At 46.0% G+C, this 14378-nt stretch overlaps 1 protein-coding gene across 4 annotated transcripts in view; it reads left to right on the forward strand.

Annotated features, from left to right (window-relative positions):
• The window catches only part of LOC140393964 (serine/threonine-protein kinase 38), a 93705-nt gene that overhangs the window by 64290 nt on the left and 15037 nt on the right, over positions 1–14378 (forward strand). For all 4 annotated transcript variants that reach the window (XM_072480664.1, XM_072480667.1, XM_072480666.1 and 1 more), the window contains exons 3-6: positions 9682–9733; positions 11627–11749; positions 12435–12518; positions 13890–14013. In XM_072480664.1, coding sequence (XP_072336765.1) covers positions 9682–9733; positions 11627–11749; positions 12435–12518; positions 13890–14013 — 383 coding nt within the window. The remainder of the gene's footprint in view (positions 1–9681; positions 9734–11626; positions 11750–12434; positions 12519–13889; positions 14014–14378) is intronic.

The raw sequence follows: 14378 nt of genomic DNA on the forward strand, positions 1-14378 counted from the left end.
AATTCTAAGGAGAGAATGCCAGAAAGTGTGAACAACAGTATTCCATAACTATCATTAGTAACAAAAAACTATTAAATAGCAAGTGGGGCCTAACATAAGATGTAGGAGTAGACCATATGACTCTTTGGACCCTCTCGCCCGTTGATAGGAATGAGATGGCACACTATCATGAACAAAAGAGAAAATGCTGGAAAATCTCAGCAGGTCTGGCAGCATCTGTAGGGAGAGAAAAGAGCTAAAGTTTTGAGTCCGATGACTCTTTGTCAAAGCTAACAGACAGAGAAAGTGGGAAATATTTATACTGTGGAGTGAGAATGAAAGATGAGTCATAGCCACAGAAACCCAGGGAAAGAGTGCTGATGGCAGTCCCCAGAGAGAACTAAGGATGTGAAAGGCCAAACAGCAGAGAAACTAACAACAGAGGGTAAGCTGTGACAGATGTAGGTGTGGGGGGGAGGGGAAGGGGGAAGCAAAGGGGAGAAAGGGTAAGGAAAGGTGGATAAGATGGGGGGGGGGGGGGTTAAATATATATAAAGAAAGCCAAGAGAGAAAGAAATGGTAAACGACAGTTAAAATGAAATGGGATGAAAACAAATGGGTCGAGGTGGGGTAGAGCTAATCATCTGAAGTTGTTGAATTCGATGTTGAGACAGGAAGGCTGTAGTGTGCCTAACGTAAGATGAGGTCTTGTTCCTCCGGTTTGTGTTGAGCTTCACTGGAACATTGCAGCAGGCCAAGAACAGACATGTGGGCATGGGAGCAGGGGGCGAGATTCTCCGACCCCCGCCGGGTCGGAGAATCGCCGGGGGCTGCCGTGAATCCCGCCCCTGCCGAATCTTCGGTGTCGGCAAGCGGCGGGGGCGGGATTCACGCCAGCCCCCGGCGATTCTCCGACCCGGCGGGGGTCGGAGAATCTCGCCCCCTGCTCCCATGCCCACATGTCTGTTGGCGGCCCCCCCCCCCCCCCCCCCGACCCCCGTGCGATTCTCCGGCCTGAATGGGCCGAAGTCCCGCCGCTAAAATGCCTGTCCCGCCGGCGTAAATTAAACCACCTACCTTACCGGCGGGACAAGGCGGCGCGGGCGATCTGGCCCCGGGGGGTGCCCCCACAGAGGCCTGGCCCGCGATTGGGACCCACCGATCCGCGGGCGGGCCTGTGCCGTGGGGGCACTCTTTCCCTTCCGCCTCCACCACGGTCTCCACCACGGCGGAGGCGAAAGAGACTCCCTCCACTGCGCATGCACGGGAATGCTGTCAGCGGCCGCTAACGCTCCCGTGCATGCGCCGCCCAGAGATGTCATTTCCGCGCCAGCTGGCGGGGCACCAAATGCCTTTTCCGCCAGCTGGCGGGACGAAAATTCGTCCGGCGCCGACCTAGCCCCTTAAGGTTGGGGCTCGGCCCCCAAAGATGCAGAGCATTCCGCACCTTTGGGGTGGCGCGATGCCCGACTGATTTGCGCCGTTTTGGGCGCCAGTCGGCGGACATCACGTCGTTTCCGGAGAATTTCGCCCAGGATCTTGTGTAAAATGGCAAGCAACAGGAAGGCCAGGGTCCTGAATGCGGACAGACCGAAGATGCTCAGCAAAGCGATCACCAAGTCTGCGTTTGGTGTCTCCGATATAGAGAAGATCACATTGGGAGCAGCGAATGCACACTCTTTCCATATATCTTGATCTCTTAGTGTCCAGAAAGCTATCTATCGATCTCTCTTGAATCTACTCAATGTCTGTGTATCGCTCTCTGTGGTAGAGATTTCCAAAGATTCACAATGCTTTAGAATAAAGGAACTCCTCCTCATCTTAGCCCTAAATGTCTGACCCCTTATCCTGAGACTTTGACCCTTGGGTTTAGCTTCTCAGCTGAGGGAAATTCCCTCTGCATCTACCCTGTCAAACTCTCAAAGAATTTTATGCGTTTTTATAAGATCACCTCTCCTCTTTAAGCTCCAGGGAATGTGCTCCATTTTACTCAATCTCTCCTCAAAGATCGCCTCTCCCAACCGGGAATCAGACTCGTGAGCCTCATTCCATGTTCTCTTAGGCAAGGAGACTAAAACTCAAGACGTGGCTTCACCAAAGGCCTGTTCAATTGCAGAAAGACTTTCTTAATTTTGCACTCCAACCATCTCATTTACCGTCCTAATTGCTTGCTGCATATAAATGCTAACTTTCTGTGATTCAAGGATAAGATCACCCAAATCTCTCTCAATACCAGAATTTATTTGTATTTTATGCACCTTTTATAAAAAAAAATTTTTTAATCTGCTTTTACCATTCTCCGAACAAAGTGGATCATTTCATTTTTCCTTGCATTATACGCAATCTGCCGGCACCTTGCCCCATCATTTGACTGGTCTACATCTCTTTACAGCCTCTTTGTTTCCACCTCACAGCTTAAGGACTTGGTGAGCTGAGTTAGTGGAGAATAATCAGAAACTGCTTGGGGATATTTTACAAATATCCGTACTTCATATCCACATTTACAAAGGAGATTTCATTTGGCAGATGGTAATCTTGAATTGGTGAAAAGCAAGACAGGAACAGGGTAGGTCAGTTAGCCCCTTGAGCCTGATCCACCATTCAATCAGGTCATGGCTGATCTGCAACTTAAACTTCATATACTAACTTTCCCTTATATTCCTTCAAATTGCCATTTGCGGAACAGATTTCCAAATTTCCTTTTTCGTGTAGAAGTGTTTCTTAATTTTATCTCTGAAATGATTGCCTCTATTTTTTTAAGTTATGCCTCCTATACACAGACCCCATCCACAACCAACCTTCCTATTTCTTCCCCTTATTATCTTGAAAACTTTGATGGCCCCATCCCTGACCCTTTTCAATTCTAGGGGATACATCTCTTTTGTTTTTGTTTAATCTCTCCTCTTAGATTAACGATCAGGGCCCTACTAAATTTACATTGCACTTTCTCCAACGGTCAATATACCCTTCTTAAGACAAAAGTAAAATTCTACAGGTGCTGGAAACCTTAAAAACGCAATGTCGGAAATTCTCAATAGGTCTGACAGCATTGGTGGAGAGAGGAATGGAGTTGACTTTTCAGATTGATGCCCATTCATCTGAAGATGCTGCCAAAGTCATCATGAGAGAGGAGGCAGTTGAGACATGGGCTGAAAATTGACAGGAAAGATTTGAGAAGTTGCTTATACTTAAAAGTTGTGTAATTATCAGGTTCTGATCAGAAGCATCTTGGGTGCAGGTGCCAGTGAACTGGAGAATTGCAAACGTTGCACCTTTGTTCAAAACAGTGTACAAAGCCCTAAAACAGCAGCCTAGTCAGTTTAACCTTGATGGTGGGAAAGCTTTTAGAGACAATAATCTCTAATGGGCAGCACGGTAGCACAGTGATTAGCATTCTTGCTTCACAGTGCCAGAGTCCTAGGTTCAATTCCCGGCTTGGGTCACTGTTTGTGCGGAGTCTGCACATTCCCCCTGTGTCTGCGTGGGTGTCTGGTCTTCTCACACAGGTCCCAAAAGACGTGCTATTAGGTCGATTGGACATTCTGAATTCTCCCTCCCCCGAACAGGCGACGGAATATGGCGACTAGGGGCTTTTCACAGTAACTTCATTGCAGTGTTAATGTAAGCCTACTTGTGATAATAATGATTATTTTTAAAACAATTAATCTGGGACTAAATCAACAGTCATTTAGACAATTGTGAATTATTTAAGGAAAGCCATCAGGATTTGTTAAAGGCACATTGTGGTTAACTAACTTGAGGTTTTTGATGAGGTAACAGAGTGTGATAATGGCAATGCAGTTGGGGTGCACTGTGGCACAGTGGTTAGCACTGCTGCCTCACCGCCAAGGACCCAGGTTCGATCCTGGCCCCAGGTCAGTGTCCGTGTGGAGTTTGCACGTTCTCCTCTTGTCTATGTGGGTCTCACCCCCACAACCCAAAGATGTGCAGGGTAGGTGGATTGGCCACGCTAAATTGCCCCTTAATTGGGAAAAAAAAAGAATTGGATACTCTAAATTTATTTTAAAATAAAAAAAAGTAATATCAATGCAGTTGATTGGATTTGTTTATTGTCACGTGTACCGAGATACAGTGAAAAGTATTGTTCTGCGTGCAGCTCAAACAGATCATTTAGTACATGAAAAGAAAATGCATACTCGGGCAACACAAGGTACATAATGTAAATGCCGAGACACGGGCATCGGGTGAAGATGTGCTGTATATGGACTTCCAAAAGATGTTTGGTGAGTGTCACATAACAGGCTAACCCAGAAAGTTTGAAGCCCATGGAATAAGAGGAAATGTGGCAACATGGATAGTAAGTTGACTGGGTGACAGAAACAAGGAACAGCGATATTTTGGATTGAGAGAAGGAATGCAGTGGGGCTCCCAGGAGTCAATACTAAGGCCACTACTTTTCTTTGACATATATTACTGGAACTGGGTGCGCAGGCACAATTTCAAAACCTGTAGATGACACAAAACTATTGTCAACTGTGAGGATGTTGGTGATAAACTTCAAGAAAGACATTGACTGGTGGAATGGCTAGACAAGTGGCACATGAAATTGAATAGAATTGTGAAGTGATTCATTTTGATATTCTAAAATTGTGTGCATGAATAGAGGGATCTGGGGTTACATGTGTGCAAATGTAGGGCGGCACAGTGGTTAGCACTGCTGTCTCATAGCGTCAGGGGCCAGGGTCCAATTCCAACCTTGGGTGACTGTCTGTGGAGTTTGCACGCTCTCCCCGTGTCTGCTTGGGTTTTCTCCACGTGCTCCAATTTCTTCCCACAATCCAAAGATGTGCAGGTTAGGTGGATTGCCCCTTCGTGTCCAGAGATGTGTAGGTTAGGTTAATAGGTTATTGGGATAGGGTGAGGGGCGGCATGTGGCGCAGTGATTAGCACTGGGACTGCGGCGCTGAGGACCCGGGTTTGAATCCCGGCCCTGGGTCACTGTCCGTGTGGAGTTTGCACATTCTCCCCATGTCTGCGTAGGTTTCACCCCCACAACCCAAAGATGTGCAGGTTAGGTGGATTGGCCACGCTAAATTGCCCCATAATTGGGAAAAAAAATAATTGGGTACTCTAAACTTTTTAAAAAAGGGATAATGTGAGCAAGTGGGCTTGGTGGAGTGCTCTGTCGGAGGATAGGTGCCGACCCGATGGGTTAAATGGCCTCTTTCTGCACTGTCGGGATTCTAAGACAGATTGAGAAAGCGGTTTAAAAAAGCATATGGAATTCTCTGCTTCATAAATAGAGACATAGAGTAGAAAGCAAGTTATGTTGAACCTGTATGGGAAAATAAATGGTTTGCCCTCAACTGGTGCATTGTGCCCAGCTTTGGTCAGTACACTTTAGGCAGGGTCTGAAGGCATTAGAAAGGATGCAGAAAAGATTCACAAGAATGGTGCCAGGGTTGAGGGACTTGAATTAAGTGGTAGATTGGAGAAGCTGGGTTCTTGGAGGAGAGAAAGCTGAGAGGAGATTTGCAAAAGGGTCTGGACAGATGGAGAGAAACTGTTCCCATTGGTGGAAGAGTTGTCGATGATTAGCAAAAAGGATCAAAGGCGATAAGAGAGAGAGCTACCCAATTAAGGGGCAATTTAGCGTGCCCAATCTGCCTACCCTGCACATCTTTAGGTTTGTGGGGGTGAGACCCACGCAGACTTGGGGAGAATGTGCCAGTTCACCTGTTTGAGTGATACTTTTTGAGGGATAAATAATGACATGGACATGGGAATAGCTTCCTTGCTGCTCCTTAAATTGTGACATGTAATCTTTACCCAAGAGGGGAGACCAGGTCTCTGTTTGTCTTATGTTAAAGACAGCATCTTCAAAAGCGCAGCACTCCCTCTATACTGAACTGGAATATCAACCTTTATTATGAGCTGAAGACCCTAACATAGGGCTTGAACAAGGCGGGTACATAGGAGTAGTACTGGGACTCCTGTGGAGGATAAAAATTGAAGAGATCTGTTTGGCAGAATAGCCGGATTTCCATCTTTAAAGGGACACATTGCCAATGGACGGTCAGTTCTGTGGCTTGAGAATCTTTTCCTTCTCGAGTGTTGTCTTGAGGAAAGTCCAGTGGTAATCTTTCAACTGCACAGTTTAATTTTCCTGTCAACATTTGAAGCTATTTTCCTCCTCCCCCCCCCCCCCCCCCCCCCCCCCCCCACTTTCAGAGGTCTTGTGGGAAACTTAGTTGTGTCACTTCCTTGCAGTTGAGTTGTGGTCAGTGGCTTTTAGACAGTAGGTGCTGCAGATGTCGCTCTGACTCAAGTTAAGAGTTCATTCCACCATTGTCAAAGGTGAACTCCCACACATAGGGAGGAGGTGGGTCAGACTGATAAATGCTTCTGAGCTTTATCTGTCCAAAGATAACGTGTGACTTATCCCTGGCCATTATTGAAGCACGTACACCGCCTGTAGGAAGCCACAGCTGGGTTTAACTGACACAAGAATGGGGAAACCGCAGTTCTTGGCTGATGTTGTACCAATGTCTCACCACTTGTCACTTAGAATTTGGACGATTGGTGCAACACTGGGAAGAATTATTTAATATTTCAAATGTAACTACATATAAGGTAGCTCTTTGTTTCTTCAGCGCTGGAACTGCATGTCCTGACAACTGTCTCTTTTGGTTATCCTGAGGCATACTATGAATTTTTTGGGTGATTTCTTCCAGCTGGGGGTGCATACTGTGCAATCAAAACTGGTTACCCCATCTGTTACATTTCACCAAGGCCCTTCACCTGTCAGCCTGGATGGTGAATGTTGACCGGCAGTGCCTGGTAACGCCCTTGCCCATTATTTATATGCACCAGGCCAGACCTGCCAAATGCAGTATTGATTATGAGCTATAAAGTCTCAATGTTGATTGTGCTGGAGAGAATAGCTTTGATGGAGCTGATCACTCGCCTCCAGTACCTGACATAATTGGTCACTGTTAATCTGTATGTAGATCCTTCATCCACATCTATCGATCCCTCAAAGTTGCCACCCAGGTTGATAGGGTCGTTAAGAAGGCTTACGGTGTGTTGGCTTTCATTAACACGGGGATTGAGTTTAAGAGCCGCAAGGTTTTGCTGCAGCTTTATAAAACCTTCGTTAGACCACACTTAGAATGTTGTGTCTAGTTCTGGTCGCCTCATTATAGGAAGAATGGATGCTTTGGCAAGGGTGCAGAGGAGATTTAACAGTATGCTGCCTGGAGTGGAGGGCATGTCTTATGAAGAAAGGTTGAGGGAGCGAAGAAGGAAGAGAGATGACTTGATAGAGGTGTACAAGGTGATGAGAGGCATGGATAGAGTGGATAGCCAGACTTTTCCTCAAGGCTGTCACGAGGGGACATAGTTTTAAGATGATTGGAGGAAGATATAGGGGAGATGTCAGAGGTAGGTTCTTTACACAGAGAGTGGTAGGTGCGTGGAATGCACATTAAGTGGAGGTGGTGGAGTCCGTCATTAGGGACATTTAAGCGCCTTGGACCGGCACATGGACAGCAGTAAATTCAAGGTGTGTAGGTTAGGTTGATCTTAGATTAGGATAAATGGTGGGCATAACATCGTGGGCCGAAGGGCCTGTACTGTTCTATGTTCTGTGTAAGCTTTGATTGAGGGTGTCAGGACTGGAATCACCATAGAGCCCCCTGTGTTTTCTCACGCAAACGCACTCTCTCTCTCTTACGCGCGCACTCTCTCAAGCGCGCTCTCTGTCTCGAGCACGCACATCACGCACTCTCAGACTCCCACCCTGTCACTTTCACTCTCTCACACACGCGCACTCTCACGCTCGCTCACTCATATGCGCACACACTCCTACACATTTTGCTCGCATGCACATCTGTCCACAAGTTGGTGAATAGTGATCATGAACAGAACTGTTCGCATTTTTAAAACATGATTGACGTCATGGAAGATAAGCTTGTTGTTTATAAGTAAAGTAATGGTTGAAAGGTGGTTTCAAAAGACCAGGAACTCCGGCTGTCTTTGTGCTGAGTTACATCCTCTTGTATTTCCCTAGCCTGAGTGATGTCTGGTAACATTGCAGAAAGTCGCTCTGGTGGTGGATGTTCACAGTGCACATGTATCCCTTTTATGTTGTACACACAGTCATTGTTCATTTGGGCCTAGTTACAGTTTGGCTGCTGTTGAGAGGAAGGAAGGATTGGTGCTGTACTGTAATCTGTAATGTTGCTTATTGAAAAATGTAAAATTCCCAGTCTCGTCCGATTCCTATTAAACAAGTGCCAGATAATAACTGTCCCCAGTGGAGTCTCAGCATCTCTCTGTTCAGTGGAATTACCATTATTGAATTCCCCACCATCAACATTCTGGGGGACAGGCACTCATTAAGGGCAGCCCTGTAAATGCTGTGGCTGTTAGAGCAAGTTGTGACTTGGATTGTGTGCCTCGAAGCCTAAAAGGCACAAGCCAGGAGTGTGATGGAATACCCTGCTCTTGCCTGGGTGGGTGCAGATCCAACAATACTCAAGATGCTCGAAAACATCCAGGCTAGCAGGCGCCTCGATTGGTGCCCCGGTCATCGTCTTAATCATTTACTCCATCACAGACACACAGCAGCAGCCATTTGTACCAGCTGCAAGATGCATTGCAAAAACTGACTAAGTTTGTTAAGTAGCACCTTCCAAACCCCCAACCCCTACCATCTAGGACAAGGGCAACAGACGTATGGAACACCACCACCTGCAAGTTCCCCTCCAAGCCACTCACCATCCTGACTTTTAACTGTATCAAAGTTCCTTCACTGTGATTGGAATTTCCCATTTGGACACCGCTTTGGTTTACCTTTGCCACATGGACTGCAGCACTTCATGAAAATGGCTCATCACCACCTTATCGAGAGAAACCAGGAATAGGTATTACGTTTTCAGGCTTTGCCAGCAATCCCCACCACTCTGTTCATGTTAGGATGGGTGGAATTGTGTTTAATAGTATGCAGGTGTTGGGGCTCCTTTTGTGCTCTTGAGACTGGAGTTGTTTGGTTAGGAAGTCCATAGTTTTGTGAATGTATCTCTCATCGAAGCTTATAAAAACGTGTAAAGTTTGGATCCAATTCTATCCTTCATCACCTGAGGTAGAACAGCTGTGTGACTTGGAGGGATCTTGGAACTGTCGATGTTCCCCTGAAACTCCTGCCCTTGTTATTCTAGTTTAATTTGTGGGGTTGGACGGTCCTGTTGAAGCTGTTTTGGCAACTTGCTGCAATGCATTTTATAAATAGTGCACACTGCAGCTGGTTGTAGAAGAAATGGATGTTTAAGCTGGTGGATTGGGTACTAATCAAGAAGGCTGCACTATTCTGAGTGGCATTGGGTACAACATCGCTCAAGAAGCTCAATCAGGAAAATTAAATACTCTATAACCCCTGACCAGGAATCTGATTGTAGAATGATATTGATGTACAAAGCAGCGGACTATGTGGGGTAATGGTGTCAGGCTCGTAAATTAAATTTTAAGCATACTCAATGATGTTATGTTTTCATAGCCCTAAAATAATAGGGTGTTGCCCACAAGCTAATTTTCAATTTAAGTGCTTTGCGTATTTCACATTTTCATCCTCTGCCCCCACTGCCATTTTAACACTGACTTAACCATGTGTACAAAATGTTAATTCTACCCAATGCACTGAAAATTTTCTTTTACCTTGAGATGTTTTTGTTTCGCCACTAGGCAACGGAAATTGGAAAAAGTAATGGAAGAAGAAGGCCTAGGAGATGATGAGGTAATAGTGTTTAATTTGCCTTTTCATGTTTGCATGGCAGAGACAGCCCAGGTGAAGTGCAAAGCCTTGTGAACAGGTAGTGTTCTTTCAGCCAGATCTGTGTCTGACACTCCCTAGAATTCGGATTAGTTGGTGGTGCACTGGTTAGCACTGCTGCCTCACGATGCCGAGGTCCCAGGTTCGATCCTGGCCCCGGGTCACTGTCCTTGTGGAGTTTGCACATTCTCCCCGCGTCTGCGTGGGTCTCACCCCACAACCCAAAGATGTGCTGGTAGGTGGATTGGCCATGCTAAATTGCCCCTTAATTTTGCCCCTTAATTGGAAAAAATAATTGGATACCCTAATTATATATATATTTTAAAGAATTTGGATTAATCATTGCAGGAAGGCTGGGGGACCTTGGGTGTAAGAAAAAGACTTGCATTTCTTTGTGCCTTTCACGGGCTTGTGGACAACCCAAAGCATTTTACAGTGAAATAAGTATGCCAGTGGAGTCATTGAAAATGTAAGATATGGCAGACAGTCTTTTTCCCCCCTCCAGACCCCGTAAACTCCTACAAACAGCAGTGTGATTGTGCTCCAACTATCTGTTCATGCTGTTGGTTGGGGGGGGGCAAGAATTGGCCAGGAGACTGTGGAGAAACCACCCCTTGCTCTTCTTTGCAATCGGGCCATGGGATGTTTTACAGCTATCAGTGAAGGCAGACTTGGTTTTAAATCTCATTCAAAAGGTCTCACTTCTGCCTGTGGAGCATTTGGAGTGTCAGCCTAGCGTCTGTGCTGAAGTCTCTCGGGAGACTTGATTCTGCGACTTTCTGACTTGGGTGCAAATGCTATCTACTGAGCTACATCAACAAGGTATAGAGCACATTCTTGAGTGTTAAACCATGTATGGTGCAAAAATTGTAATAGATTTGCAGTCACTTGTACTTGTGCAGTTTTCCCTTGTACAACTGTCTGTAACTGTCGACAGACTATACTCTGTTCAGAAAAAGTTCTCTTCAGTTGTTATGCTGATTTGATGCCAAGTTCATGCTGGACCTGATAGACTAACCAAGAACGTGGCAGGCTTATCGTGGAACCAGACCCAGGATCTCAATTGTGGGTAATTGGGAAGGGAATCGATACAAGTTGCTTATGCCCTGATTTGTACATGATGCTGGATTAGCATTCATAATAACAGGAGTAGGCTATTTAATCCCCTGAACCTATTCTGTATTTAATCAGGTTTCGGCTGATCTGTACACCAACTTCATTCCTCGACATGGTGATCTAATGGAGTTGTTTAAAATGATAAAAGGATTTGATAGGATAGATCTGTTAAGATGGATACAAAGGCCTGTCCCAGGCCCTGTGTGCTGCAGTCTGACCCCTAGGGTCTGTCATACATATGTTTATCACAAGGGCCAGTATGGATGAGGGAGACCTTCCAGTCCATCTACTCAAATTTCCAGAGTAATCTACTCCACTGCTCCCATTGCTTCTCTTAAATCATTCCTGGCTTTTATTCATTCGTTCTCCACACTTGTATGTCACTGACAAGGGCAGCATTTATTGCTCATCCCTAATTGCCCTTAAGAAGGTGGTAGCGAGCCACCTAATTGAATGCTTGCAGTCCCTCTGGTGGACGGGCATCCACAGTGCTGTTAGGGAGGAAATTCTAAGATTTTGACTTAGTGCTGATTGCGAGGCTTGGGGAAACCTGGAGGCGGTGATGTTCCCACAGCCTGCTGCCTTGTCATTTGACGTGGGTTTGGGAGGAGTGCTTTCCTACCCCACAAACTGTAAATTGGCATGTATGATGGCAATATTGGTAACAGTGTGCTGTGTAGAATGCAAGGGAATCTGTCTGTTGTCTGGGTCTGGTTTTGACTGCGTTCCTGTTGATTCTAGAAGCGGATGAGAAGGTCTCAACATGCCAGGAAGGAGACCGAATTCTTGCGACTCAAGAGGACCAGACTGGGCTTGGATGATTTTGAATCCCTAAAGGTCATAGGTCGAGGTGCATTTGGGGAGGTAAGACTGATCTTACCGCACTTAAATATAAGCACTAGGTACACTACTGAGCCTGTTCAAAGATGATTTTTAGTGATTCGGTCAGGAATTGAAAATCAATATTTCTGGAGGTTGTAGCATTTACCGGGAGCGCATTGTGACTGCGATTTCTCCTCAGCAGACTACAACACACCCTGAATTAACTTTGAATAAACTTCTGTTCAGTGGTGAGTGGGTGTTGTTTTTCCCCGTCATCATTTAACATTTGCTGATGTTTGCTGGATTTAGCAGTTTAAAGAAAAACACTCATTCACCTAGCGCCCTTCACAAACTCAAGATGTTTCGGAGCGTTTTAGTCATTGAAGAACTTTTTCAACTGGGGTCACAATTGTAATTTATGAAATGTGGCAGCAGTTGTGTGAACCAGATAATGTGTTTTTGTGATAACCAGTGGAGGAATAAATATCGACCATGACAACTGAGACACCTCTGCTACCCTTCAAAATAGTGCCACCGGACCCTAGGCGGCCGCTTGAGTGGGCAGGTGGAGCCTCAGTTTAACGTTTCATCAGTAATATGGCATCTCTGCTTTTGCAACATTCCCAACAGTATGGCACTGGGAGCTGCAAGTAATACAAAGTAAATGGGCTTCCTTCAAATTAAATATAATGCGACTCAGTTGGTGAGTAATGTTTCCTATTTACAGGTACGTCTTGTACAGAAGAAGGACACTGGTCACATCTACGCGATGAAGATCTTGCGCAAGTCAGACATGCTGGAAAAGGAGCAGGTAGGGCATTTTGTAACTCTCAGAACCTGGTTTTCTACCTTGCTGTCCCCTCCCAAATCTGGAAAACTTGGGAATGGTTCTCCTGCCACTGGAACACAACCTCCTCCTCCTTCCATGACTGACGGCAATACGCTATTACTGTTGAACAGGGCTGAGACCTTGTCCTTGGTCTGACTGGATTGGGATGAATGCGTGGGTCAGTGATTCCATATATTGATCCTCCTGGCTAGTTATGTGTTCACAAATATCAGTGCTAACTCCAGCTCACTTCTTGTTTGAATGTACTTGAGATTGCAGCAGAAAGATTTCAATGATCCGTTTCAACCGCTGTTGAAATTTTCATACCATATCCTTTTAAGCTATGCCATCTTCTCGCTCCTGTACTTGTTAACCCGAGCCTACTCTGGATCAATGTGTGGAACTGTGTAACATCATGGTGAAGTCTAGCTTCTTGTCTGTGTTGCTGGTGGTAGGAGCAATAGAAGTATGAAAGGTTGAGGTGAATTGGTAGCAGCATATTGGTGTTTTGCAAGTCTAACCGGGGCCTGTTGGGGAAGGGAATAAGTTGGCAGAGCGTTGGGTTGGGATCAGGTTGCGTACTTGTCTTGCCCGGGTGAGTGAGCTGCCCATTTCATTCTGACTTTGGACCTGTTGGGTACCTGTTTACATCACACACCAGCTTGTACTCTGTCAGGGTCAGGTGGGTTGATGTGCTCCCTTCCATAGTCTGGTTTTTACTCTTCTCCCCACTAAATGCTCTACTATTTGACGGTAGATCATGGTGAGTTGCCTACCATAGCAAAATGTTTTATTGTTGACTTTTGGGGAGTGCCACGTGACGAGGCAGTTCTTGTTAGGCACACTGTTTAACCGTATGTTTATGTGACTGCAGGATTCTGTCTCGTGCCCCAAAGTCCCCAGGGAACATTACTGGCAGATCCGATACAATGGTGAAATATATTGCCTGCTAACTGCCCTGTGGATGCATTGTAACAGGACTGAGCTTCTCTGGCCAAAAGGTCCAGGTTCTATCCCTGCTCTGTGCTGGGTTAATGGTGCATTAATATAGCTGATTCTTCAGACTAGAAAGGACTGAAAAAAACCACCCAAATGTGAGTTGGATGGGGTCAGAAGCTCATGGCTGCTGTATGCACTTGGAGACCAAGGTTAATTTGAGTTTGGACTGGAAAGCAGCCAATGCCTGTGGAGTTGTGTATCAGCATTCGGGAATGCAGCAGAGAAAACTGGGGCAGCAAGAAGGTTTTGGCTTTCTCAAGAAGAGTGAAATGTCCATCAGCCAATTCTGTCTGGTTATAACACACTGCTGCCGTACCCACGAGCAACATTGATTTGTTTATCTTTCTGCCTTAGGTGGGGCACATCCGGGCGGAGCGAGATATCCTGGTAGAAGCAGATAGTCAGTGGGTGGTGAAAATGTTCTACAGCTTTCAGGACAAACTCAACCTCTACCTGATCATGGAATTCCTTCCAGGAGGTATGTGCTGTTCTGATCACAGGAGCAAATACCTGCAGCATGCATAACTGCTTCCAGGGGCAGGAGTAACCATTCAACCATGCAAGCCCGTTCCATCATCGAATCTCTGCAGTGCAAAAGGAGGGTATTCGGCCCATCAAGTCTGCACCGACCCTCTGAAACTGCATTCCACCCAAGCACACTCCCAGCCCTACCCCAATAGTCCCTTAACCAATCCTACAGATCTATGTGACACGAAGGGGCAATTTAGCATGGCCAATCCACCTATCTTTGGACTGTGGGAGAAACCCGGAGCACCCGGAGGAAACCCACGCAGACACGGGGAGAACATACAGACTCCGCACAGACAGTCCAAGTTCGGAATT

This window comes from Scyliorhinus torazame, chromosome 17, assembly GCF_047496885.1.
Source record: "Scyliorhinus torazame isolate Kashiwa2021f chromosome 17, sScyTor2.1, whole genome shotgun sequence".
Classification (NCBI taxonomy): Eukaryota; Metazoa; Chordata; class Chondrichthyes; order Carcharhiniformes; family Scyliorhinidae; genus Scyliorhinus; species Scyliorhinus torazame.